At 40.8% G+C, this 25,338-nt stretch overlaps 1 protein-coding gene across 10 annotated transcripts in view; it reads right to left on the bottom strand.

Annotated features, from left to right (window-relative positions):
- Positions 1 to 2,199: 2,199 nt before the first annotated feature.
- The window catches only part of MAP7 (microtubule associated protein 7), a 119,514-nt gene continuing 96,375 nt past the window's right edge, over positions 2,200 to 25,338 (bottom strand). For 2 of the 10 annotated variants that reach the window (XM_074580625.1, XM_074580619.1), the window contains exons 8-18: positions 23,866 to 24,014; positions 21,830 to 21,945; positions 21,148 to 21,428; positions 17,293 to 17,470; positions 15,194 to 15,389; positions 13,566 to 13,667; positions 13,228 to 13,278; positions 13,082 to 13,139; positions 10,526 to 10,664; positions 3,693 to 3,919; positions 2,200 to 3,005 (exon numbers count right to left, since the gene is read on the bottom strand). In XM_074580625.1, coding sequence (XP_074436726.1) covers positions 2,995 to 3,005; positions 3,693 to 3,919; positions 10,526 to 10,664; positions 13,082 to 13,139; positions 13,228 to 13,278; positions 13,566 to 13,667; positions 15,194 to 15,389; positions 17,293 to 17,470; positions 21,148 to 21,428; positions 21,830 to 21,945; positions 23,866 to 24,014 — 1,508 coding nt within the window. In that variant the 3' untranslated portion in view covers positions 2,200 to 2,994. Of the gene's footprint in view, positions 3,006 to 3,534; positions 3,920 to 10,525; positions 10,665 to 13,081; positions 13,140 to 13,227; positions 13,279 to 13,565; positions 13,668 to 15,193; positions 15,390 to 17,292; positions 17,471 to 21,147; positions 21,429 to 21,829; positions 21,946 to 23,865; positions 24,015 to 25,338 lie in introns of those variants that run through there. The other 8 variants (XM_074580626.1, XM_074580620.1, XM_074580628.1 and 5 more) reach the window with 6 other exon arrangements.

Here is a 25,338-nt window from a genome sequence, read left to right as displayed (position 1 = left end):
CGCCACCTGCTTGGGTGACTTTAGATCATTTTCCACAACGAAAATCAGTGCAATATTAAGTAACAACATTAGAATCTGTCCTGTATCTGTATTCTTAGGTATTTCATTACAAATATTATTTCAAGGTTTTAGCAAGAAAGAAAACAACAAAGCATTCTTCATCTGGAACGAGGAGATAAGAGACCTGTGAAACAAGCAAAGCTAGTGGTGAATAACATTGTAACGCACTGAACTAATCTCGCTGAACATCCCCCCTGTAAGCATTTATGTTGTGCCGTTAAGATGTGAGCAAGGACTGAGTCCTTCCAGAGGCCAGCCTAGCTGCTCTGGGAGGTTTCTGCTCCCTACCTTCAGAACAGCTGTCTGCCGCTTCTGCAATTGCTGCTTCTACCTCACTGAATAGTTAACTGTGCCTTCCCGTAATACAAACAAGAACAGTTGCAAGAGCCGGCAAAGGAGCTGGCCTTCATTTGATACTGTATTTGATGGTCAGGAACAACATTCAACAGAAGAGAAACAATTTTTCCCTGCATTTAAAGAAATGGGCTTAACCAAAGACTTAAAAGTTTCCATCCTTTTCATGTTTTTTAGTTCTGGTTTTTGTTTTGTTTGGTTTTTGGTTTTTTTTGCGTGTGTTTTGTTTGTTTTTTTTGTTTTGGTTTTTATTTTTTTTTTAATTCATACACCTAGTTCTACTCCCAATTCCCTAGTTTTTTGTTTGCATGTTGGGCCCTTGGCCAGGAGGAAATTTTCTCTCTCATTTGAAGCAAACCTGGAATGAATATAATTATAAATTTGTTTTACTGCAGTCCTGTTCAAAAAACCAACCAACCAAAACACACATGAGAAATGAAGCATGTTCTTCACCTGTGCTGCAAACAGTGAAGCAAGCGTTCTGAAGTCTCACAAACACCAGATCAGCATAATTTATACCCGAGCCTAAATAGATCAAAATCAACATCATTTAAACCTGAGCCTAAAGGAATCGTCAACTTAAAATTGAAGCAAAATCTTACTGGCTTTTTCTTTGCTCTGTTTCTAGCTGCAAATGAGGCTGTATTAATTTTCTAGTAAAGAGGTTAGAGGAAACCTGAAGAAAAGTTTTAAGCAGAGCAGGAGTAGCAAGAAGAGTTTTCCATCACAGATTGACTCCTGCTTCAGCTATGCAAGAAAATGAAAATATAAATAGAAATAAATATTTCAAACAAGTTTTATTTGGTACTTACATGCTATATATAAGTTTAAAGAAAAACTACATACTTTGGACACTTCAAAATATTGTGGCTATGTACACGGAAAACTAAAGAAAGCACAAAAGGAACCCATTTCATTGTACTGTGTCACAAGCTACTATTGAAAGCATTCTGGCTGAATGGCTGTTTTTCCCCTTCCATACATGTTCTGGCAGATGAAGTCTCTTTCATTGCGTTTCCATTGCTTTTATGCCATCTCCTGTATAAGATGAACACTTGGCAGCAGCAGCAAGTAATTTCTTCAAAAAATTCTTCAGCTTTTCTCTCAGAGGATTTCTTCTGCTAGCACAGACTTTCTGCACAGCTTCCTACAGGCCCAGCTCGGCGCTCACTAAAGGCCAGTGCCGGAATCTTAACAGTACGTTCTTTGGTAGCGTGAACTGAAACCCCATAAACCTCCATTTCCCCTAGCCAAGGATCTTCCCACTGACTTCAGTGAGCAATGCATCAAGCCCTGGTTGGCGCTTCAAACTCAAATCAGCTCTACCTGTAACAGCATTGTTTATCGCAGCACAAAAAGGTACAAGATTTTGCAGTTCTGCCCAGCAGCAACCAAAAGTGAGGGATGGAACGATGACAGTAGAAATCAGCATCAAACTAAAAAGAAAGCAACCTGCATTGCTCCTCTTGTCACTCAAACTGTACTGCTTTATAAAAGTCACACACTACATAAAAAGCACAATGACCATTTCCCCTTTGCTCTGAAACGAGCAAAACCAAAAAAATCTCCAAACAAACCTGCTTCATCATCCAAAAAAATCAAATATTTCAGGTTTCACAGTCTTTAGTCTGATAAGGCAAAGGAAAAGTCTTCCATCATTGGGAACAGCAGCAATTTACAGGACTCAGAACAAGGTATTTCCTCGTGAGTGTGTGCGTATGTGTACACACCTTTTATAGTATTGTGAACATGGATGTAACTAAAAAAAAAATCAAGTTTGCAGTATCATTTTAACACATTTTTCTAATTTATTCAATTAAATGATTTATTTCCGTACTGAACAAAATTCATAAATACATCATCTAGGAGAACAATAGGTTTTCCTCTTGTCCATGAAAAAATAACGCTTTCAAATGTTCACATTTTAAAACCTGCCTCGTTTTGTGTTTTTAGAGAAAATGCGAGAAAATCATAGTGACATCTCAATTTACAGAATGTCCCTGTAGGAATTACATTTACAAGAACCTGATACAGAAGCCTATACTTTGCCCCCATAATTAGAGTTCTCTGCAATAATATTTAAACCAACAGGTTTAAATAAAACACCCCATTAACTCTACTTGTAGAGCAACGAGGTATTCATTTTTCAAGTATTAGAACCACAAAGTGTAAAAGATTCTTTGCCAATTTTACAATTATGCCTTCTAAACCAACACCCACCTTTTAAAAAAAGAATCAGTCCCACCACCCAAATCAGCCCATTGCTTTCAGATTCCAGTGTCTTGTGTCTTAAGGAATGCAGAAATATCCATTTACTAACAGAAAAAGCTTGTTGGAAAAAGCCATATTAAGTAATGCACGTGAAGCATGATTTTTCTAGTGATGAAAGCTAATAGAAAGGTGATCCAAGTCTATTCCCATCATTTCTTCTGCTGGTTTTACTAAAGTCCTTCCAAAAAAGATATTCAAGAAATCTTTAAAAAACTGGAGAGAAAAAATAAAACACTCCTTCATAGCATGGAAGAAACTCCACTGACTGCAGAGATGCTCATATCACCTTTGGTCCTTCAGAAGAAACAATCAGATCACTTCTACAACAGAAGGTATCGAAAGTGACAGGTCAGCAAAGAGCAACAACGCTTACTTCAAAATGCTACGCAATTATGCAATTATTTTCTTGTAAGATGATTTTTCCTTACATTTTCTAGCCACGGAAAGAGAAAGTGGCAGTCCAATTTAGTTTGCTAAATTAGTATTTATTTACCTAACATCCTTTAAAAGTTGTGATGTAATTCAGAAAAACCTCATGTGTAGCAAACCATCCCTCAATATTAATGTCAGTGAGAACGTGGTGAGGGAAGTACATCCAGAGTTTTTACAAAGGAGGTAGGTACCAGCTCTCCTGCCACGTGTGCGAATCAGATATTACATGTGCAGAACTGGAACGCAATTGCTGATCGTAAGCCAGGAACAGCAGTTGTCCCTGTTAGCGCTTCTGTTTGAAAGCACAGGGCAAACATTTTCAAGCAACTTCAAATGGCACAAGAGCACAGCGTAACTGAGACCCCCCTCGAACAAAAGATAAGGCCTCGTCATAATTTGCACAGCATCTCTATGTACTTGGCACGTATAGATTTACAGAGAGGAGATACGCTCCTTTCCCCAAATAATATGGTGTTTAAAAACGCTTAAATGAATCAAGTCTCATCAATTTAGAGCTCTAGGTCCTCTGTCAATTACCTCACTTTACAAGCGTTAATGAATCAGGAGAAACCTACCTGCTGTTTGATGTGTTTGAACACTATCTACCTGAGGCAAAAGAGTCCCCTTGTCTTCAAAGGCTAGAATTGGATTCAAAGGAATTTCAGGACTATTGCTTCCGTCATTGTTCATGGCATCCAGCCGGGATGGTTTAGAACCAATAGGCAGGTTTATGATCTCTTCAAAGTTATCATTCTGCATAGACATTCCATTTTCGTTTGCATTTTTCTCTGGATTGAGATTGCTGAAAGAGAAATGGGTATTTCCTCATAGATCTCATCTAGAACAGAAATTTAGTCGTCCTCAAAGTGATATTACAAATGAGAAAGACTGCATTAATCCAGAGCATTCTTTTAGCCTGTAAAAACAAAACTGTGCCTACTGCAGTAGAAAAACTGTTTCTGTATACAAGTACTAGATATGCCTTCTCTCAAATCCATGGGATAGTTGTTACCATTTGGCTACTCTGTACCCAGAACTACAGAGAGCTTTATGGACACTGCAGTTCCGAGAAGTGAGGACAATGGGAAGTAGTAAGAAAAATCCCTGCAGCGCCACCACTGCTATCTTGAGCCATCCACCTAATGGAATTTACAGCCTCTAACACCTTTTTGAGCTCTTGTAGCCTTTGCCATACCCTTCCTCTTATTGCAAGTCAATGTAATTGCCCTTAGATAAGACCACTGTCATTTCTGTTATTCCTTGGATCACCTCCAGCCTCTGGTTTTGCAACAGCCTCTTCTACCTGCCACTCAGCCAGAGAAAAAACTCCCATATGAATGCAGATCTCCTTTCAGCCCCTCCTCCCCTACAAGTTCTTAGGCCTGATTTCCAAGGTGCTACCTGACCCTGCAACTCCTCCCGTTGATCATGCCCAAGCCAAAAGAAACACCTCCCAGCATCCCTCACGTCAATCTGTGCTTTCTTTCCTTTTCTATTTCCCAGCTGACAGAGATGGCTTATGAGCGGTACAAGCACAGACGCACTCTCCAATTACACGTACTCTCCTGAGAAGACGCGTCATCGTGTTGCATGGTGTTGCCCCTCTCCTCCCCTCCCAACCCTTTCGTTATGCCCCGTGTTGTCAAATCCTGCTGTCTTTGCAGACGGCATGCGCTCTCTTGCCAGAGGGGAGAAACTAAGGTGCTACTTTAGCGAGCAGGATGACAGGAATGGGACCACAAGCTCCTCCAGAAGTACTCAACTGACAGTCAACAATCATGTGATCTTTCACTGGTGCTTCTTAAGGCCCTCAACAGTTAGATCCTGACAGCACTGAGTGCCTTATTCCCTGTTCAGACCACATCACGACTGTTCGGGTTGTCTGGAAATGCTTCAGCCTCAAAGGCTCAGATGCAATTTTCCTAGATTTAAACTAGGCTATCAATTTCCTCAGGCCATTTCTGAGCAGGTGGCTTGGTTTCACAGGCTAATTTTCTCCTGACAGTACATTTACTAGTCTTAAATCCCCAAATCTGCTTGTAATTGGCATATGATTTATTTTAATTTGCTGGCTTCTTTGGGTGTCTAACTCTTCACAAACAATAACAGAATTGTTTTACAGTACTTCGCAAGAGACAGAAAATAATCATTGCTCTTTTGAAAGTGGCAACGCTTTATCCCAAGCCCAGATTTCCTGTGAGAGTGACAGGCCGGTTTTTATATCAAGCCTTTCCCAGTTTTTTAAAGCACCGCCAGTTCTTTTTCAGAAAGGCATTCCCCTTTTTTTTTTTTTTCCCATCTGTGGATATGCTGAGCGAATTTCAAAGTGAAAAGTATGTTTCAGTGCACCGAGTTTGAGAGCAGACACAGAAATCCTGCTGGCTGCCTGGGAGAGGTCACAAGTCACGTCACCCTTTTGTGCCAGAGATGCACATCTGTAAGATGAGGAGCAGAATCTGTGAAATGCTTTAGGACTAATAAAACCTGCTCTATAATGTATAGTTATTAAGTTATTATTCCTTACAAGGCTTCCTATTACTTCCTCATCTACTACCACTAACCTTACCAGAGCTAGGATAACGCGGCAAGTTTGATGGATGGGGTAAGAAAGAGGGGGGAGGAGAGCAACTGCTCATTCATAGGGGAGCAAGTTTAGAAGAAATAAAGGGAAAAACAGAACTGTGGAATTAATTCTACTGGACATCTTGGAGGCCATAAGCTCAAAAGATTAGACAAATTCCTAGGAGATTGGTAAACCCTCCAGCTTCTGGTAATTAGCAGCTTAGGGACTACTTGAACCTATGGTTGCATTTGGACCACAATACTTTAGGTAACTCTTCATTGACCAGAGGATCTCCTGGTACTCACCTTTTTTTCCTTTACACTCTCTCCCTAAGTGACTGCTACAGGCCATTAAAGCAAAGAACACAAAGAAGTAATGGATTTTTGATCTGCTACAGCCATTCTTACTGTCTTACGTTACATTCCTGGCAATGTCTAGGTATCCAGCACACTGGAGATATCCTTTTCAGGCATACAATATTGCACGTCTGTCTCTAAGAAATGGGTAATTTTGGCATTTTAACATATTCCATAAGGGTGCTTGTGGCAAGACACCTATATAATAAAAAAATATAAAAATTAAAAAAAAAGCTGCCTGAGTTATTCAGAGTGCACTTCCAAACATAACAGTCTTGCAAGCACCTGAAGGACAGCATTATGGTAGCTGAAAAAAAAAAAAAAAAAAAGCATCTGCGCAGCTTCGCATTTTGAACTGGACGCATCAATACTAACAGGACAGACTAGAGGAAGTTGAGAGAAGAGCAGCTAATGTAATTAAAGGAACTACAACATCCAAAAAGTTAAAAGTGACTGAATATTACATCTCATGTAGATAATTTTAGCTAAAGCTCTGTGTAAACATAATCTATATGTAAAGAGTTTGAAGAGAGTAAAGAAAAAAGACCAGAATTTAGTATGTCTGTCTTTCTGATCACCCATCTGAAATCTACACTGAGTAAGAAAAAAAAATAATACTGATTTGTAGGCCTTTGAAATGTGCCAGAATACTACCACGCCGCACCCGCTATTCCTGACCTGAAGGACAATGCCATGACTTTAGCAGAGATGTCACAGACAGATATTAACAGGGAAATGGACCCCAGACTTTTGGATGATTTAAATAAAGCCGTGTTCATGTTTAATCTGCTGAGACAACAGCACTGAAATCAGCCAGCAATGAGGAGCTGGAGGCCTAAAAAAGGGAAGGCGGCGCTAAAGCAAATTTCGAGTGTGCTGTCCTACAGACCGAGCAATGAACACTACATAAGAATTTGAACTCAGTAACATTCTTTTCCAGGGACAAGATATTGAGACAATCACCTTGTCTAACTGTATATTTCTAACAACTGGTTATCTAATCTATCCAACCCAGCTCCCTTTACAGGGGGATGGAGACACAGATGCGGTGAACCGCTCTCACTGAGGCCCACTGCGGCCCACTGCAGGCATTTATAGAACGCAGCACAGGGGGGAAAAAAAAATAGGGGGAATTACAGGATAAGAATAAGTATCATAAGAAAAATAACGTCAAAACAAACCACTGTACTGAAATAACTTTCTGAGAAGTAGCAGGCAGGATCTAACTTGAGTAAAGAATTAGAAAGCAGAGGAGAAGCAGTAATCTGCAAGTGGGAGATGGATTAGGCAGCTGTACTGGTTATCCAGCTCCTGTCATTGTCTTTCTTCCAGGATTCTACTGTTCGGTAAAGAGTCCAGAAAAAAACCTTGTTGGAATCTTTTATAATTTACAACAGTTTGAAAATACTTTAACATTACATCGTATTTTCAAACTACTGTTTCATATTCATTTTTTCCATTTGTTGGAAAAAAACCAACCCAGAATCTAGCCAGAAGCTAGCATACTGTTAAAAACATTGTAGCATCCATGAACTACCAGTTTTATTGGTAACTGTAGACACTTGACTAACTGGAAAATTTCCATGGTACGCTCCATTTTAAAATATATTTAGTGTTGCCCTTTCCATCATACTACACCTGGATGAGAAGTGTCTCCATTTAAGTTCAATTGTGGGTCTCCTCACCACAGACTTACAGGTCAGATATAAGGTCACTCCCAAGAATTCACTATTCTTCATTAGCATTCAAGCATGAAATTGTTTAACCCAATTTACTTGTGGAGAAGATACTCAGAGCAAGCATAGGTGGCAAAATCAGAACCCTTGCATCACCACGTAGAACTACATACCACAAAAATCATGTTCATGTTCAGACATGTCATTTTAACTCAGACAACTATGAAAAAAGAAATTGTTTTTATGAACCGAGAACTCCTGTAAGATCTATTTGAAAACCTTGAGTGCTAACATGGTAAACCAGCTCAATTCACATGCAAATATATCTGTTTTTTTTTCTTTCACGATGCAAAGTGCAGAAGCTTTAAGCCTAACAAAAATTGATTAAAATTGATTAAAAAAAATTTATTTATTTAAATCACAGGAGTAGGAATACCAATAAAAATTCTGACAAACTTATTAGGTGGGATAGATGATTGTGTCAACCTATCATCTGCAACAAATGTCTATTAATAAAGCTAATAATTGTTGACAACAGATAATGGTAAATAATGCAGCAGATCACAGCCTTTTCATTAGGGCCTATGAAGATCAATTGTTATGATCTTCATGCTAATGAAGTTCCAGTACAACAATGAGATCTGCATTGCTGATCAAAAGCAGCAACAGAGAATGGTGAAATATTTAAATCAATTGCCCTAGCTCCACCAGAATTCTTTCCATTTTTCTCAGTTGCGTTGTATTCGTGACCATGGAAGCAAGCGTGCTATTTCTAACTGAATCCCTGCCACAGAGCCAACACGGGATGGATGACGTGACGGGGGGGGAACAGGGATGAAGGTTCAGCACAGTAAGCAGTCGGGCAACTTCCTACTGAGCCCCCCAGAGTAGAACTCCTTAACTTCACACAAACCTCTAGTAGGCTTCCGAGTCATCCTCCTTCAACACTACGGGTGCAAGGGACAGAGCACCTGCAGTGCCTGGGGAGTGACCCCAAATACAGGTTTCTGGGTTTGGTTGAACACCAACCACTGGTCCTGTTCAAAGACATGCATTCAGGCTAGACCCCAGTGCTGTAGAAAGCAGACTCACTGACCCAATGAAACTTCCCACACTGTAAGAGGAGAACAAGACCGACTGTTGCTCTAGGCCTCCTCTCCTTTACTCCCTCCTCTGGCCTGTACAAGCACATGCCACAAGTTCCCCACGAGTTCAGAAAATCTGGTCAGAAATTGAACTATCTGGTCAGAAATCTGAACTATCTTTCCCTTAAAACATGCTCAAGTCTTTTCCAGACAAAACCCAAATCTTTCTTGGGACTGGAGTGAGGTGCTCACACAAGAGACCACCTCCACCTGTTGCTGTTTTGTGTGCTACGATATCAGGTACATCTAGATGCCAGACAACCACAGCACGTGAGATGCAGTAGCAGCGGTGTTGGCACCTGGGGCTTTCACTACATGTTAAAATCTAAAAGCTACGTATTTCGTACAACAGGTTTTCAGTCTACCGGGGCTAAGTTTACATTGGGATGCTATTAAGCACTTCAGCCTTTGCCTTCCCCGTCAGCGTGGATGTCCCTCTAAAGTAGAGTCCCTCCACACCCAAACTTGGCACACCAGCTTCCCCTGCCACAGCCTTATACACACTTCCTACTTTTGTCGCTCTTCTTCAGTCTCATTTATTCATTCTTCACTTTGTCCATTCCAAGGTTCCTTCCACACGGATTCTAATGCTACATGACAGCATTCATTAGCGCGGCACATTTTGTATTACAAACATCAAGGTGCATGTAAGGCTGCGAGTGATTAACATTTAATAGCTGCCCGAGACAATTATGAGGCAGCTCTGTACAGCTCATCCAGTGTAGCTCAGTACTCAGTGTCACTGACAGACCTTCTCTCAGCAGGAGCATCCTTGTCAGCATGACAGCAGACTAAGATCCCCCAGGCATACGGAGGGACCGAGAGAGGGCAAATTCCTCTGTCAATTAGTGCCAATCACACCCTGAAGCATACCGCCCATTACAGACTGCATGACGGCTTCCCACATTCAAGTTTTTCCCTGCATATTCTGGCACTACCTGCATAAAACATGAAAGGACTAAGGGATTATTTGGCTTTCTGCATTACTAAAATGGAAATAACTGACAGCTCATGCTTATGTAAAAGACTTCACTCGGTTCAACACCGAGGTTTCAAGCATTTCAACAATTTCTCAAAGTCTGAGTGACTTGCTTCATGGCTACAGAGAGCTCCCAATGTTAAATATCTGCCTCCCCAAATTCTCCTTATAGAGGACAAAGATTTTTTTTTTTTTTTTAATGCAAAGCCAAAAATGAGTGGCTTTTTGTCTCACATGAGGGACTTTCGCTTAGTAAGCAAGACTTCCTAATGCTTCAAGCAGTTCAGAAATCCAAACATCTAGGCTGAAAGCATGGTGTTCATTATTCCAAACAAGAAAATTGGCACTGCAAATCCAGAGTGGTTTTTATGAAGCTTAATTCCTGGAAAGGAACAGAAAAAAATTGCCCTCTCCATTAAGTTTCAATTTACATAATAATTGCTGGCAAGCAACAAATTGTTCGAAACACTGCAAAGAACTTGCTGTATTTTTACAAAATTCTTCCCTATCAGTTGGCAAAAGTGCTAAGTGAAAGATGAACACAGGATAAGATAAAAATAAACGGGAAACAAGACAAATTGACCAGCTGTATCTCGTTTTAGTTAATGACTACATGGATCTGAAAACAATTTACTACTCTAGTAACCCTCATCCCCTAAACGCCCTCCAATACCTAGCAGCCTTCTTACCTGTCCATATTTACGGGGGGTTGATGTGAAACAATCACACGCGTGCAGGTGACGGGTTGCCCGTTGTGCGGAGACGGCGCTGCCTGCTGAAGCTGAGGCCCTCCTGCAGATTCCAGGGGAGACGCAGGACTGGTTAGGACTAGAGACAGAAAACAGGTTTTCATAAAACTAAGCCACACCATCAACCTGCAGATTAGGATAAAACATTTCCTACAACAGACAGCACAGTCAAGGCAAGCTACAGTTTTAAAAAATAGAGCTCCCACACACCCCTCCTTCCCCCACCGGGCCTCCTTTGTCAAGGTTTTGAGCACACAAGCCCTGTTTCGGGTCTGAAGTAAATGCCAGAGATTTAAAAGATATAGCTTTACAGACAAGAATAAAGATTTTACAGTGATATACACTATGCCAAGACGTAAGCCAGTGGTCAAAACAGGCTGATCTCTGACAGGGTATTATGCTGGTACTTTTCAAGCAGCAATAGAGAATGGAATAGCAGAACACTGGGACACATCATCATTTCCATACACTGGTCTTTCTTGGTTCCTATGTTGATCACTGGCTGTAACCCAAAAGGAAATCAAGAGGAAAAAAACTCCATGGGAAGGATACTTCTTTCAACAAGTGCTAAATCACTATTATAGATGATGTAAAGAGCAATAAAAAAGTAGAGTATCCTTGTGCCTCATCCAAAGACCGTATGATAGATATTACTGGCCTGTCTTGGGATGTTCTCTTAAAGTACTACAGCCTCCTGCGTTGTACCTACAGTCACACCAATTCACATACAGCTCACTAAAAGGAAGCAATTGCACCCCACCCATACTAGCATCTGTTACCATAATCACAAGGATAATTTAGGATTCATTGGCTTGGACACATTTATCTCTGTTACCCAAAACCTCATCTGAGGAGACTCTCCTTCAGCCGCTCTTGTTTTGCTATGCTCAAAATGCTTGGGCTGAAGTCTTTTACACCAAGTGTCTTAGTCTGATCTTTGGCAAGCTTTTACACAAAAGGTGTTAGCAATACAGGTTTTGGTGCTTCTGCAAGTGGACTAAGAGGAGAATACATTGGCTTTAACGTTTAAAAGAGAAAAGCAGAAGAAAGTTGTTCTGCTTTGGAAAGGGAGAGTTATCTTCTATTTTGAAGCAGAGGCCAAACAAATGACAAAAAGGTGATGGATTTTGTTTCATTGTGTGATTTGACCATTCCCACAAAGGTCTTCTCATATTTTGCCAAACAGTCAGACTGAAAAAAAGGAGAAAAGTCACCATTTGTATATAATCAGAAGTCTGCTAGAGCATAATATGTAAAGTTAGATTTGGCTGAAATATGCCCATTCATTCATACCTTTAACTCAATAGCACATCTAGATAAAGCAAAGCCAAACAGTAGAGCAGTCCTGAAGGTGACAGCAGTTTTCTCTTTATCCAGTCACTCAAGGACTCCAGCTTTCCCTTGGGCTTGGGGAAATGAAGGTCCAAATTCTCATATGCCTTAGGAAACTGTCTTCTACCTCGGGCAGGAAAGCGCTAGCCACAGGTCATAGAGCCATTTATAGTTTCAAGAACTGTTTAAGTGGCTTATAGCACCTTCAACAGTGCTATAACTCCCCCCCCCCCGCAACGCCCCGAGACATGTAAACAAATAGCTTCCAAACAGATGTAATGAAATCTGTGTCAAAACGTTCCCTGGCAGTGCTAATTACAGCATTCACTTTGAACATTAAAAAAAAAAAAAAGGCAGTACGTGCCGCCAGTGCTGTTATTTGTCTCCTACGTTACCCTACGTTACTCAACTCGAAGACAAAAGAGAAATGTGTTATGCTACAATAGGATAAGCCACTTGATAGCTTGATTTCTGTATCTTTAAATACTGCTAATTCTTACTTGATGATTGTTGAATATGAGCTACATTTTATTTTGCTTCCTTCATTGTAAGTATTGAAATCTTATACAAAACTACCTAAAATGACCAGAAAAAAAAAATAAATATAAAGGTAACAGAACAGGAGGGAAGAACAAGAGTGTGGACATGACAGGGAGACTCTAAGCTTTTGTAGGAGCTGAATTTTGAAAGAAACAGAAATTAAGACCAAGTGAATAAGGCAGCAGGTGTGGAAGAGAAATCACAGGGAGATGTTTGGATAACAAACAGTTTGGTTTTGTGACTGAGATGAAATAACCCTTTAAGGAAATGGAGTAAGTCTGCAACAACCGCATCTGTAATACTATGCAAAAGAAACTATAGAATCAGTTTCTTTTGTGATCAGAATTAGAAAACAATTTGTTTCTTTTCACTTAATTACACTTTGTAAGCAACTCCCTCTCGTTAAACAATGTGACAAAGTTGCTAAAACAGCTGACTCATTTAGTAATGGCTAACTACCTACACGGAAAGGCCAAGTAATGTTTGCTAAGACTTCAGTTATACTCCTCTCATGGTTTTCTTTACTGCAGTTAGTGTGCCAAGTTTCAGAACTGTATCTCAAATCATTGTGCTTAGTAGGCATTTATTCACCGGCTGCGCTCAGGGCACAGTTAAACACAATACCTGCTTCTCCAGTAATATTTGCCTTTGATATGTGTCCATTCTGCTGGTCATTGGGTTTCTACAAAGGAAGCACAGCTTTGTAAATTAAGAATGGCACTAAAGTGAAACATGCCCAATATTTACACACGTTAAGTAGCAGCACTGACCTTATCCACAGCTTCTACACGCCTCGTTCTCTTCATGATCTCTTCAAGCCTCTACAATGAAATGTAAAGGGGTAAAATAATGTTTGCCAGCATTAGTTTAAAAATCTCTCTCCCAAACCACAACTGTTTGTCATTTATCAGTTGCATCTGTTTATTGCAAAAAGATGAATTATTTATTCCTGTTGGCAATATTCCCTTCACTTTCACATCAGGCTACACAGATGAAGACCGCAGCTTTTCTGAGCCACATTTATATCATGGATAACTTTCTACAGCTGAGGTGGAAGCAAATTGCCAAGGCAAAACTAATTACAGTTTCTCTGCATGTACTGAGTTACCTTTTTCCTTTCCAAGCGCTCTTGCTCTTCTCTTTGGAAATGCTTTTCGCGTTCTAATCGAATCCGCTCTGCCTCTTCCCTTAGGCGAGCTTCCTCTTCTTTCTGAGTTGATGGTAAAAGAAGTGAAGAATAATTTAATATTTAAGGACAGATTTATACGATATCTGCTTAACTATGCATATCTACAACACCCTGAAAAGACTCTTTTAGGGTCTACAAGTCACCAACGATCTTTTCAGACTGAATTGCATGTTTCTTGATTAATCTCCATGTTTTGCGTATCATTAAGAGATGTGTAACTAAACAACAGACATCATATTTGGTTCTGTGCCTTTTCTGAGGCATGTGGATGAAAGCACACCAGATGATAAACAAGGAATACATTTCCTAACCTTCACCATTAAAACAGCAGCCAGGAAAGTATTCAAGAGATTCATGTTTTGAGTGGTGGATGTTTTTGAGAGTCAAACAAAAGCAGCAGAATGCTTTATTTGGCCAATAGAGTCATTGCTTAATGAGATCAAGAGCAAACAGCCACAAGTATATTTGCACAAGCATTCCATTCCATTCCTAATTAAATGTAACCTTGTCTGGAATATACCGTAGAGAGGCTGGGCTCCCTGACAGTGACAGTGCTGTATGATGGAACTGCTACAACAGTTCATTTGTTAAGGCTGTAACATCCAAAAAAACCTGGCCATGCATTATTTGAGTGCTAAACTGGGGATGTACCCCAGTTTAGCATTTCAAAGAAAGCAGCATACATCTGAAAAAATAAACTGTATCTTCTAAGCTATATTCACTAACACAATCCTTTAAACATTTATTTTCAGAAGCATACATGCAATTATATACCAGAAGAAAAAAACCCAACAAACTAATGTCTACAAGGCAGACTGAAGTGCTGAATTTGGGGGTGAGAAAGTGAGTGCAAAAAGAGCATGTGCGAGAAGAGAAGAATACTATCCAAAATGCTTACCACAGGCACTGCTGAAGCCAGTAAAGCAACATTACGCCCACCAAAAATGAGAGCACTTGAAAAATTGTATTTTGATTTATTTACTTTCATGTCTTTTGAGTAGCTGCTCTGATTTCAGGAGGACTGCAGCAGGTAAAGGTTCTCCTTGGCTTGATTAAAGGGATCAAAACCCACCCCTTCCCACTAGCCCCACACAAAAGCAATATTTGGCATAGGATTAGAAGTCAGCAGTGCTATGTCTCCAATACTCTGAATAGTTAGTTATCTTGGCATCTGAACTTTCTAGAACTGTGGGGACAAAGAGTTCTCTGGTATAACATCACGCATTAAAATCCCCCAATACAACTCTATTGATTTTTTCATCACAATTTATCAGAAACAGGAAAGGATTTGTTCTAAATAAATAAATTCTACAAGGGAGAACCAAAACAAAACAAAACTCAACTCCCTACCACATGTTTTTGCCGAGAAGAAATATCTTTGCTCTTTGAACCACTCTATGGAATGAACTCTGCCACAACCCTATTCGCTTTATACATAGCACTGAAATTTTAGATATCCCTCTAATCTAGGTGCTGCATAAGAGGTGTTGCTTCACCCATTTTGCTGCCAACCAGACCGGCATAGAAATTCCAGGAGGGCACCATACTTGTTTCTGAATGCGCTCCATCTCTTCTTTTTCCTTCTGTTCTCTTTCTTCTGCCTGTCGGCGCAGCCGTTCTTCCTTTTCCCGCTCCTCTTCTGCATTCCTTCGTTTTTTTTCCGCTTCCTGCCTGCGAGCTTCTTCCTCTTCTCGGCGAGCTCTTTCTTCAGCTATCCTCTGTGACAGCTCCTCCTTCTTTTGCCTGCAATCATGAAATGAGCACAAGAAAAATAAGTTAAAAAAGGATGGAAAAACCCCAAATCACCAGATTCCTGACCTAAGAGACCAGCACTGCAGAACACCTGGATAAAGCTTGCACTGCTCTCCCATTCATATAAGCATCAAAACAGCGGAACTGGGTCAAGCCAAGTTGTCTGTTCTGCTTCCAGCAGAGGCCAAAGGTGAAGCCCTACGGAACATAACAACTTTGCAAGGCAATACCAATACTTCTCCAGCATATGCCTGGCTTCCACTGATCTATGACTTGGGTACTTTCTGAATCAGAAACAGTATCATTGACTTTAATGCATCTTGCAAAACACTTCTTTTTGTAATTTGATTTGATCATATTTTGAAATAGCATACATTTTCAGCGCCTACCTTATCTTGTGGCAATAACTTCTGGATTTCAAAAAAAAGTACCTAATTTGGCTCATTTTTGAATGCTACCTCCTAACCTTACTCGATACCCCGTCATCCTTGTGTTATGGGAGTGAATAACTTTTCCCCTTCACCTTTGATGTTACCCAAACTATTTAGGGCTCTGCAGTTCAGCATATCCCCACTCAGAAGTCGAGGGCAGATGGTCTTCCCAGCTGAAGAATCCTCACCTGTTTAGCAGATTTTCATATGGGAGCTGTTCTATACTTGCGATCTTCCTTGATGTCTGCAGTTATTTTCCCAGTTTTACTGAATTTACTATCTCAAAATATATAAAACTCAACATTCAAGAAACGGATTCACGTTGGATAGTTCAGAATGATATTTTCATTTTGTTCTCCTTTTCCAGTAACTCATAACAGTTAATTTATCTTGTTGACCATGACTCACCTGATACTTTCATACACTCAATTCCAAACAAGATTTCTTCCCTCAGAAATAATTACCCCAGAGACCACCACCACATAAATTGTTAGGATTATTTCCTTATATGCATTCCTTTATGCTTGGCAGTATTGCAATTCAGCTTCCATTTTGTATTTCAGCAATACAAGATACATCTAAAACTTCACAACTGCGTTATCTCACCGAAGCCCAGCATTATATCACCAGCCACAACTCCTTTCAAGTTCATTTATGAAAGCGCTGAGCAGAGACTGAAAACTCCTTTCAGTGTGAAAGCTGATTATTCTTTACCTTTTGTTTTCGATCTTTCGGTCCTACTATTTATTCACCATGTTACTCTTATGCCACAGCAGCTTGTTTTCTTTACAACCCTTTTTGAGAGGGACCATGTTGTGAACCTTTTGGAAAGCCAGGCTATTTTAACTAGCTCTGCCTTGTTCCTATGTTCACGATATTGTTAAAGAACTCCAACAAATTGCAGAGCCATGGCATCCCTCTAAAAAGATGTTCAACTTGTGTTATAGCGACAGTCGTAAGCATCCAGATGGGCTACTCATTTTCTAGTAGAAAATGAGATGCAGCATCAGTTACCCTCCCAAATTGTTGGGGGTCTCGATTTTAAATGAGAAAACAAACCACCCCTGGTAGGGATCTTACAATTCAAAGCAAGAGACGTTGTCCCATATCACAAAGTTGAAAATGTCTGACCAGAGTTCTCTAGCTGGAATAAACAAGTATAGCTTTGTTAATCTCTAAACAATGAATCATCAGAGCAAGAATTTGCTCCCTCCTCCTGTCCTATTTTAAAGCACTACTTGGGATAAGTTTTAACCTTACAGATCTGCTTAGGTACGTATGTATTGGTCCTATATAAAAATCACAGCAGGAAGATTTGTTTTCGGGGAGGAACTTTTGGGGAAGTGCCTCCTGCACTTCAGTACTGTGCTTCATGTATCACAATATAACAACAAAATATACACAAGAAGCTGCTAGGAAGCTGCTAAAAACATATCTTCTCCACTCCAGAGGTCTAGAATCACCTTTCAAGCTCTTCTCTCTCCCTCCTTTCTTGCTCCTCCCGTTCCCGCTGCTCACGGGCAAGGCGCCTCTTCTCAGTCAGCAGCCTTGTTGCTTCTTCAGGGTCAGTTGTACCTGCAGAGGTCTTTGTGGGGGCTGGAGAAAGAGCTGGTGGAGCAGGAGATAGGGATGGGCTGGCTGCTAAAACAGAAGGGAAGGAAAACTAGTTTGTACAGACACAGAAGCCAAGACGACACTCTTGAAAGGAACAGAAAATAGTTCCAAATACTCTGTAAAATATTTTCAAGCTTATGTGGTTTTATAAACGATTCAGAGGAGGAACACATTTCTAGATTCTAGGGGTTCATATTCCTTAAGGGAAATTTGTTTTTACAGGATATGTGAAAACAGCTGAATTGAAAGGTTAAGCCAACTTTTCTGCCAAAAGAATAAACGCTGACAGGTGCTCAGCAGGAGTTACGCTCAATCAGCAAGTCCCTACCATCACATCTTAAGTTTGCCCAATTCTATTCAGAGAGCAGAAGTGAACCACTGCAATATTGTATTTTCTTTGTCTGATAGCCTACATCTGAAGAGCAGAGCCAGACTTTTTGGTGACAGGTCAGTCACTTCTGGTGACTTCGTGATCTCAACCATCAACTGTCTGAAGTGATCTGCAATAACTGTAGGACACCAACCTGTGGCAACTCGTGAGACCACAACACAGCTTCTTAACAAGCTTTGCCCCTACTGGTGAACTATGGTTTATGTTCAAATTAAGATTTGAATAGTGCCATCGTATAAATTCTTTACCCAGGCCCAGCTTTGGCCACCTGGTAGAGAAGGTATTACAAGTTTTTCTCAAGTAAAACACGTTCGCATTTTTATAAGTTTGCCTTGCATTTTCTAGCACAGGCACAGAGTGCCTCAAGTTCACTTTTTCCTAGAGGCCAGGGACCGTCACCAACACACAAGCTAACTGAAGGGAGCATTCCCAGGGTAATCACAGCTGGTAATGCAGGCGAACATGGATAGGGAAGACTTTGAACTGTTAATGGAATCAGATTCCAATCCTGGGAAGGTAGATGTAAAATAAGTCATCAGGAACAGGAGATGATTTTAAATCTACATTTAGAATCTACATCCTGATAAATCTACATAAATCTACATCCAGAGCATCTTCAGGAGATGATTTTAAATCTATATTTCTAGTCACCCTTTTGGATGTTACAGCATGTTCCTCACCTCACTAACAACTTCGTAGAGAGGTTTCCTCCCCACTTCCCCCCTCCTACACCCCATCATGTACACAGACTCAAGTTCACCTACTTTGTCTGTGCTGAATGCTCACATCCGCTGACCTCTCTGCTGTCTTCTTCTGTCAAGTGAAAACTATGCAGGTCTTTCTATAACTGCTTCAGGGCTTTCACCTTGAATTCAAACGATACATGTACACCAGTAATTTAAAGAGTGCCAGGGCCTGTTCTCTAGCCCTGGGGGAAGCTGGCACAGTTTAGCCTCAGCCAGAGGCCTCTCTCACATTACCAAAACAGGTATTCAGTCCACCCCTAGGGAACAGTCCAGGCCTGGGCTAATCTCCAAGACATAGCTGGGAACTCAGAAAGTTCTGAGATGGTCAAATATAAAAAGGTATGTCATTTGATCACTACAGATCTTGGGAGCCCTTTAGAGCTATGCTCTTAGTAGCCTTGGGGACAGAAGGTAAGAAAATGTGAGGCCACAATTACAACCTGGTTTAGAAACATACCAGAGCGCCTTTGTAATAGTTAAACAGTGTAAATGACAGAGTTCCTGCACCTCAGCCCTTTTTAATTTACTAACGTGGACCAAGGCAGGGCGGTCACTCTTGAAGGGAGCACAGCTTTGTGCTCAGGTGCTGAAGCTGGCCAGTGGAACAAGTAGCTGTTTAATGCACACCTGCCCTGCTGTCAGCAAAGATGACAACATCTTGCACAGGCACACCCAAAATACCTTTAAAACTTCATTGGCATCCATAAAGTCATGTAAGATTTGCCTGAAAAAGCTTGAATAGCTCCATCAGTGGCCATTACTTGCTGACCTCCTGGAGGAGTTACCTCCTAGCAGGTAGCTGAGCCAGGCAGGTGAAAGGCAGGTTCAGTCAACTGGCAGAAATCAGCTATGTTCACCTGCAACAGAGACCTAGGAGACATCAGCAATGTCCAAATGCTGCACTCACCCCTCTCTAAATTCTTGCATTCAACCAGTGGCTAAGTTTTGGCACTTTGAGCCTCCATCAGCAGTACAAAAGCTGTCCTCTAACCTCACACACAAAATGCTTAGCCTGAGGTCTCAATCTTTGGTCCCGATCGTCACTTCCTCCGGCTTTAGCAAAAGACATCCAATTTGAAGTCCTGCTCACCACTTTGACTATAGTATCCTTCGCTTTCCCCACTCTCCACTACTTGTTGCTTTGCTGTGAATACAGACTACTTCACTTTTGAATATCTTTATCACACATAACCCATTTCCATACTAAGTGATCTTGTCACAAACTCAAGTATTGACTGACTCTGCAAAGAAATCAAGCCTCTCTTCCTCCTGAGCTAAACTGTCAAATAAGCATGATGATGTTCCTCTGGTCCGCACCTTGTACTGGGGAACTACAACTTGTAAACATTTGCAAAGTTATCTCCGTGGTATCCTCAAAATCCTTTTAAAAGGAAGCTTTCTCCTTAAGAGGAAGCAGGCAAAAGGTTATCAGAAGAGCAGTGAAGACACATGCTAACATGGCAATTAGCTCGTATCTTCTTCACATGCCCATGGCCAACAGGTGCATCCATTTATTATAGTGAATCTCTACATTTTTGTGTGGTTGCACCTTGCGTGGTAGGACCTGGGCATCAGGCTGGCACTACTGTAACAGAACTTATTAGTACAAAAGAAATCAATTCACATCAGGTCTTCTCACAGAAGAACAACCCCCAACTACACATCTTGCAGTTAAATGTAGGATTATTAATACTTAAAACTGTTTTCTGAAGGACAATCACTCACTGGGGAATCTATGTCTTTTAAATTCAGAGTCCTAAGTAATCCGTCCTGGGAATCCTAGTGGTCACAATGGCCATTCTGTCCCATCTGCGAGACAGACAGCTTATGCCATATTTAAAATGGACGAAAACCTCTGCTAGAACACTTACATTTTTCATTTTCAGATTTACCTTTTGCCCTTCCTATGCTTTATGATCATTGCTTTATTTTGTGTGTACATCCTTTTTTGCCTTGCTGCTTTCCATGGTTGGTGTGGGGTTTTTTTGTTTGTTGGGTAATATTTTTTTTAAAATAACTCGTTTTCCCTGAAAAGTGTTGCCTATTCCTCTTTACTCTTCTCCTTGATTCTCCTCCGCATTTCACTTTATCCTGGTAATCTCTCCCATGGTGTGGTACTCTTGCAGTATTACAGGTAAGCTGCTCGTGTTATCAGCACAACTGTACTGTGTATGTCTACTAGAGTTATACATTCTCACTGCTCACACTACCTTATGCGATGGCTTCCTGTACCATTAGTCTTCAGATCATTATTATTCTACTTCAACAGTTTGAAAAGAAGCTGTGTTGTGATGTGGGGGGACAAAATCCCAGTCTGAAAGGGCAGAAAAGGGGCTGTGAAGCTCCACCGCGGGAGGCAGGTCTACCTGTTGACTGTTACAAGTAGGAGGGCTTTGACCTGTTTACAGTTTCCTCATAACGCACATACATCTGCAGGAACATTCTGAAAAATTTAGACTAACGCTTGACAGAAAACTACTGAAAGATACACTGTTTCAGAGAAAGACAGGGAAAGAACATGAGAGATGCTCGGACATTCCTTAACCGAAAGGAGAACCTCTCCTTACCTTGAGCGAGCTCTTCCTGGACAGTGAGCTCTTCCTGACTTGCAGATTCTCCAGCACCTGCTGAAGTTCCTTTACTCTCTTCTGTCCTCTCTTCATTGACCTTTTCAGCTTCCTTTTCTGGTCTTTTTTTCTCACTCTCTGGTTTGATCTCTTTTTTGACTGGCCGGATGTTGCCAGGAGAAGGAGGACGTGCCTGAGCAGAGGAAACTTTGGAGGAACCAGGTGGGGAAGTTATCTGCTTGGGTGTGCCAGGCAAAAAAGGCAAAGACTTTGATGCATGCCTGTGTAATCACAAAGAGCGACAATCACTATCAGCCACGGTCTGCTGGACACAACCTACCGATCACCTCTGCAACTACAACAGCCAAAAATAAAATAACTTCTTTATCAAGCAGGACTGCTGGAGCAACTGATTAGCTTTCGTGCAAAATGCTTCTCTTTGCAACCCTCCAGATGCGTGAGCACTGAGCCCAGACAAGAGGGAAGAAACCAGGTAACTTCCTCCTCCTTCCCCTTCCTCAAAGCAGTAGCAACATTTTTCTAAAAGCAGGACTGTCTTTCCTTTGTTGCAGAGAGAAAACATCTTCATCACCAAATAAATTTGCACTGTTTCACATTTAAGTAATAGAACAATCAGAGCTGCCTATAGCTCAACCTCCAGCTAAGCGTGTACTTGGCTTACCAAACTGGAGAGGGAGCTGGTGATCTAGCTTTGGGGTTGGAAGAGAAATGACCTCCTTTAAAACTGGCCGAGAAGCTGGATGACAAATGGCCTCTTTCCTTTTCTTTTTTGTCAGTCTATAGTTCAGCAAACAAAAAGACAAAGTCAAGCCAGAGTCCACACGGCTAAAGAAAGCAAAGCAAGCTCAGTTAAGGATGAGGGGTTGAGGGGCTGAGAAAAGCAGTGCTGAGTCAGTCCTTTCTACAGTCTGTTTTACAAGTTCATTAATATAGTCCCCGTAACCTGCCACCACCTTTGTCAGGAAACATGCATTTGACAACAAGAATCCTTCTTAATCATGCTCGCTACTGTCTTAAGATGTAATGGGCTAATTTGGAGAGGCTTATTTTTACACAGGTAAAAAATTACCTTTTAAGGTTTGATCTTTAAGGATTGCCACACAGTACCCTTCCACTGCTGCCCATAAAACCTGGATTTCATTTAAAGAAAGAACAAAACACTCCTCCCTGCCCCACACTCCTCCCCTAGACTCACACTTAGTCACGGTCCCTATATAGCACAAGCTTTTTGCTTTCATGCTTATATGTAAACACCACAGATGCCCTCAAAGCCCTCAAATGTACAACCATTATCCTATTCTTTTTTTCTTGGATGATTCCACAGTGCATACTTTTTTTGCCATTGATTCTTAATATCAGTAAAGTAAAAAACTGAATTCCTATAAAAGTTTACAGAACAATAAAAGACTTTCCACATCACACAGGCTACTGCAAACAGCTCCTAACTCAGTCAATTTTGTATTAATTGTCTCCTCCACCAAAATGCATCAACCTTTCTTCTTTTTAATTTAAAAAAACCCACACACAAATAAAAAACAACCCACAAACCAAAAACAAAACTCAAAACATTCGCGATGAGAAAGACCCAATAGGTGCCAAACTGATAGTCCCGGAGATTACAATGCACTACGCGCATACTATGAGATTTCTCTACTGATATATCCCAGTGCTGTGCCTTAACTTAAACTTCAATATACTACCATCTGCCTGAAAGACTAAGTACTGGCTATGATTCACGCGACTTTCATTAATACTGCTTCCAACAAGGACGTCAATAGCAGCACTGCCTCTTGATATTTTGCCCATCAGGCCAAATGAAAACGTAAGCACCTCTTACACAATCGTTTGCAGAGATGACTTCACTCTTCTCGCACTCCAAACAAACTCAGGCTGTAGAGCACAAGGCAAAATATAACTACTCTGGTTCAGCAAACAACACCTGAAGTGGAGCTGAGTGCATCCCGTGGGCTTGGAGCACAGTCAACATGAGCTTGGTCTGCCTGCATCACACTGTTCTGATTTTTCTCTGAAAGCTCAGATCGGCCACAGTGCTGCTACCAAATCATTCAGAATGAACGGGTGATCTGTGGGAAGCCTCGCTTACAAACTGTGCTCTTAAACCAAGACCTCTTCCTTCTCAACGAGGAAAACTTTACTAGCCTAGTATCCTAAGAAAGTGAAACTGATGTGACAGTGCTCCGTGTGCTTATGCCTACGGACTTGTGTGAGTGCATGCCTTCCCCTCTCTTTATCCCAGAGGCTCCGCTCAATTTGCTAGAGGCCTCAGATACAAAGTTCTACAGGCTTTGTGAAAACAGCTTCCTGGTAAAAACAGATTCCCCACAGAGGGAAAAGGTGCAACACACCAGCTTGGGCCTTAAAAGGCAGCAAAGAATCCACTTGAGAAGAGAGGACCCACCCTGCCTCTGTGCCTCTTGAGAAGCTAAGGCAGCCACTCTGCAAACACAGGTGTTTTTCTATGCGGATTTTTTTGTGCATAATCAGGCCACATCACCACGTGATAATATTTCAGTTAAAATCCAGCCAATTATGAATCAAATTGGAGGGGGTGGGGACAGCGCGGAGGGGAGGATCAGACTTCGTCAAGTATCCTTGCAACTATTCCTGTCCTGACAAGCAATGCGATCAGGTGGTCATGGCACCGGGCACTAGCTTACCTACAACTGGCATGCTTACCCCTCCGAGATGCATTGTTCTCCTACGTCCAACAGCATCAGTAGAGGCGTAAAGTTTTGCTCGGTCTCCCGGATATCTACAGTTCATGGACTTGTACGACAGAGGACTGATGGGGCTGCAAGATGCTGAACGGGGACAAATGGGGATAACTACGGTGTTGGTTGGTTTTGTTAGTTATTAATTTTAATTACAGAGGAGCATTGGAGAATTGACAGAGGAAAGCCAGCAGGAACAGAAACAGCCGAGAAAGACAGAAAAGAAAGAAGGTATTAATACATAGAGGAATGAGTAATTCTCAAGTCAGAACCAACATTTGACACATTAGCTTGGCCACACATATAGTAATGAGACAATTTCAATAGGCACTCATGTACTTTCCCATTTCTAAACCAATAATTTCTTTTAAATAAGTTAAGAAGTATGCCATATAACTGGCATAGTTAGTAACAATAGAAAGTAACAATTTTCTGGTAAGTTTTTATACAACCGGTGGTTCTGAAAAAGCAGTGGATACAACAACTGGTCTGACTGACAAGCTTAGTATATGCACTGCCATGAGTTTCAGTTACATTCGGAACAGAAAATAATCAAATTAAATCAGATGGCCTATTAATCGGTCTTGGAAGTTGAGGAAAATAAAAGGAGACATACACACAAAGATCAAAACACATTAACAATAAAAACCAGCTTCATCTAGGAAATCAAAATTGCTATTTACAATTTTCAGCAAGTGATGTGTTTTTAAAAATCCCTCATTTAGGAATATTTGAAGACCGTCCATTTAACAACTTTTAATATTTCTTGATAAAGCTAGAATAACAACTGACTCAAATACATTCTCGACTGCAAACTATTTTACACATTACAAAAACTAACAGCAGCAACGGGCTAACAACAACAAATCAACTTGGAAATTAATATTTGTATGAGTAACCAGGATGGCAGTTTTCCTCAGTTTGCACAAGGACAAAGACTATTACCAAATGGCAGTTCATCAGGCATACGGTGTTCCAATTACATATTCAGAGAGAACTGTAACACTACAAAACGTATCATGATGAACTTCTTGAGCAAAGTACTCTTGCGCCTTCTCTTGATTTAACTGAAGGAGAAGACTGGGGAAAACAACGTAATTACTGCAGAGTTTTATTTGCCTGCTCCTGTTTGTCTTTCCTGGGCATTTAATACAGTCTTAGCATAATTATTATTCAGCATGTTACTTGAAGGAAAAGTAGAGCTTCTATATGGTATCTTCCCTATCCTTTTTTTTTTTAATAAAAAAATAAATTTTAAAAAAAATTTAAAAAAAGGGGGAAAAGAAAATTTCTTGCTAAAAAAACCCCCAGCCTCCTTGCCTGTAGATCCCCCTCTCAGCACACTTGAAAGAATGCAGTTCTACATACAGTAGAACAGAACAGCTGCTGTTACAGGAAGAGCTCATAGACTTAACAGTACTAACGCTGCAAATTCTCC

This window comes from Larus michahellis, chromosome 3 (assembly GCF_964199755.1).
Source record: "Larus michahellis chromosome 3, bLarMic1.1, whole genome shotgun sequence".
In the NCBI taxonomy this organism is placed as follows: Eukaryota; Metazoa; Chordata; class Aves; order Charadriiformes; family Laridae; genus Larus; species Larus michahellis.
Note: the sequence above shows the minus strand (reverse complement) of the source record. Positions and strands in the feature narration are given on the sequence as shown.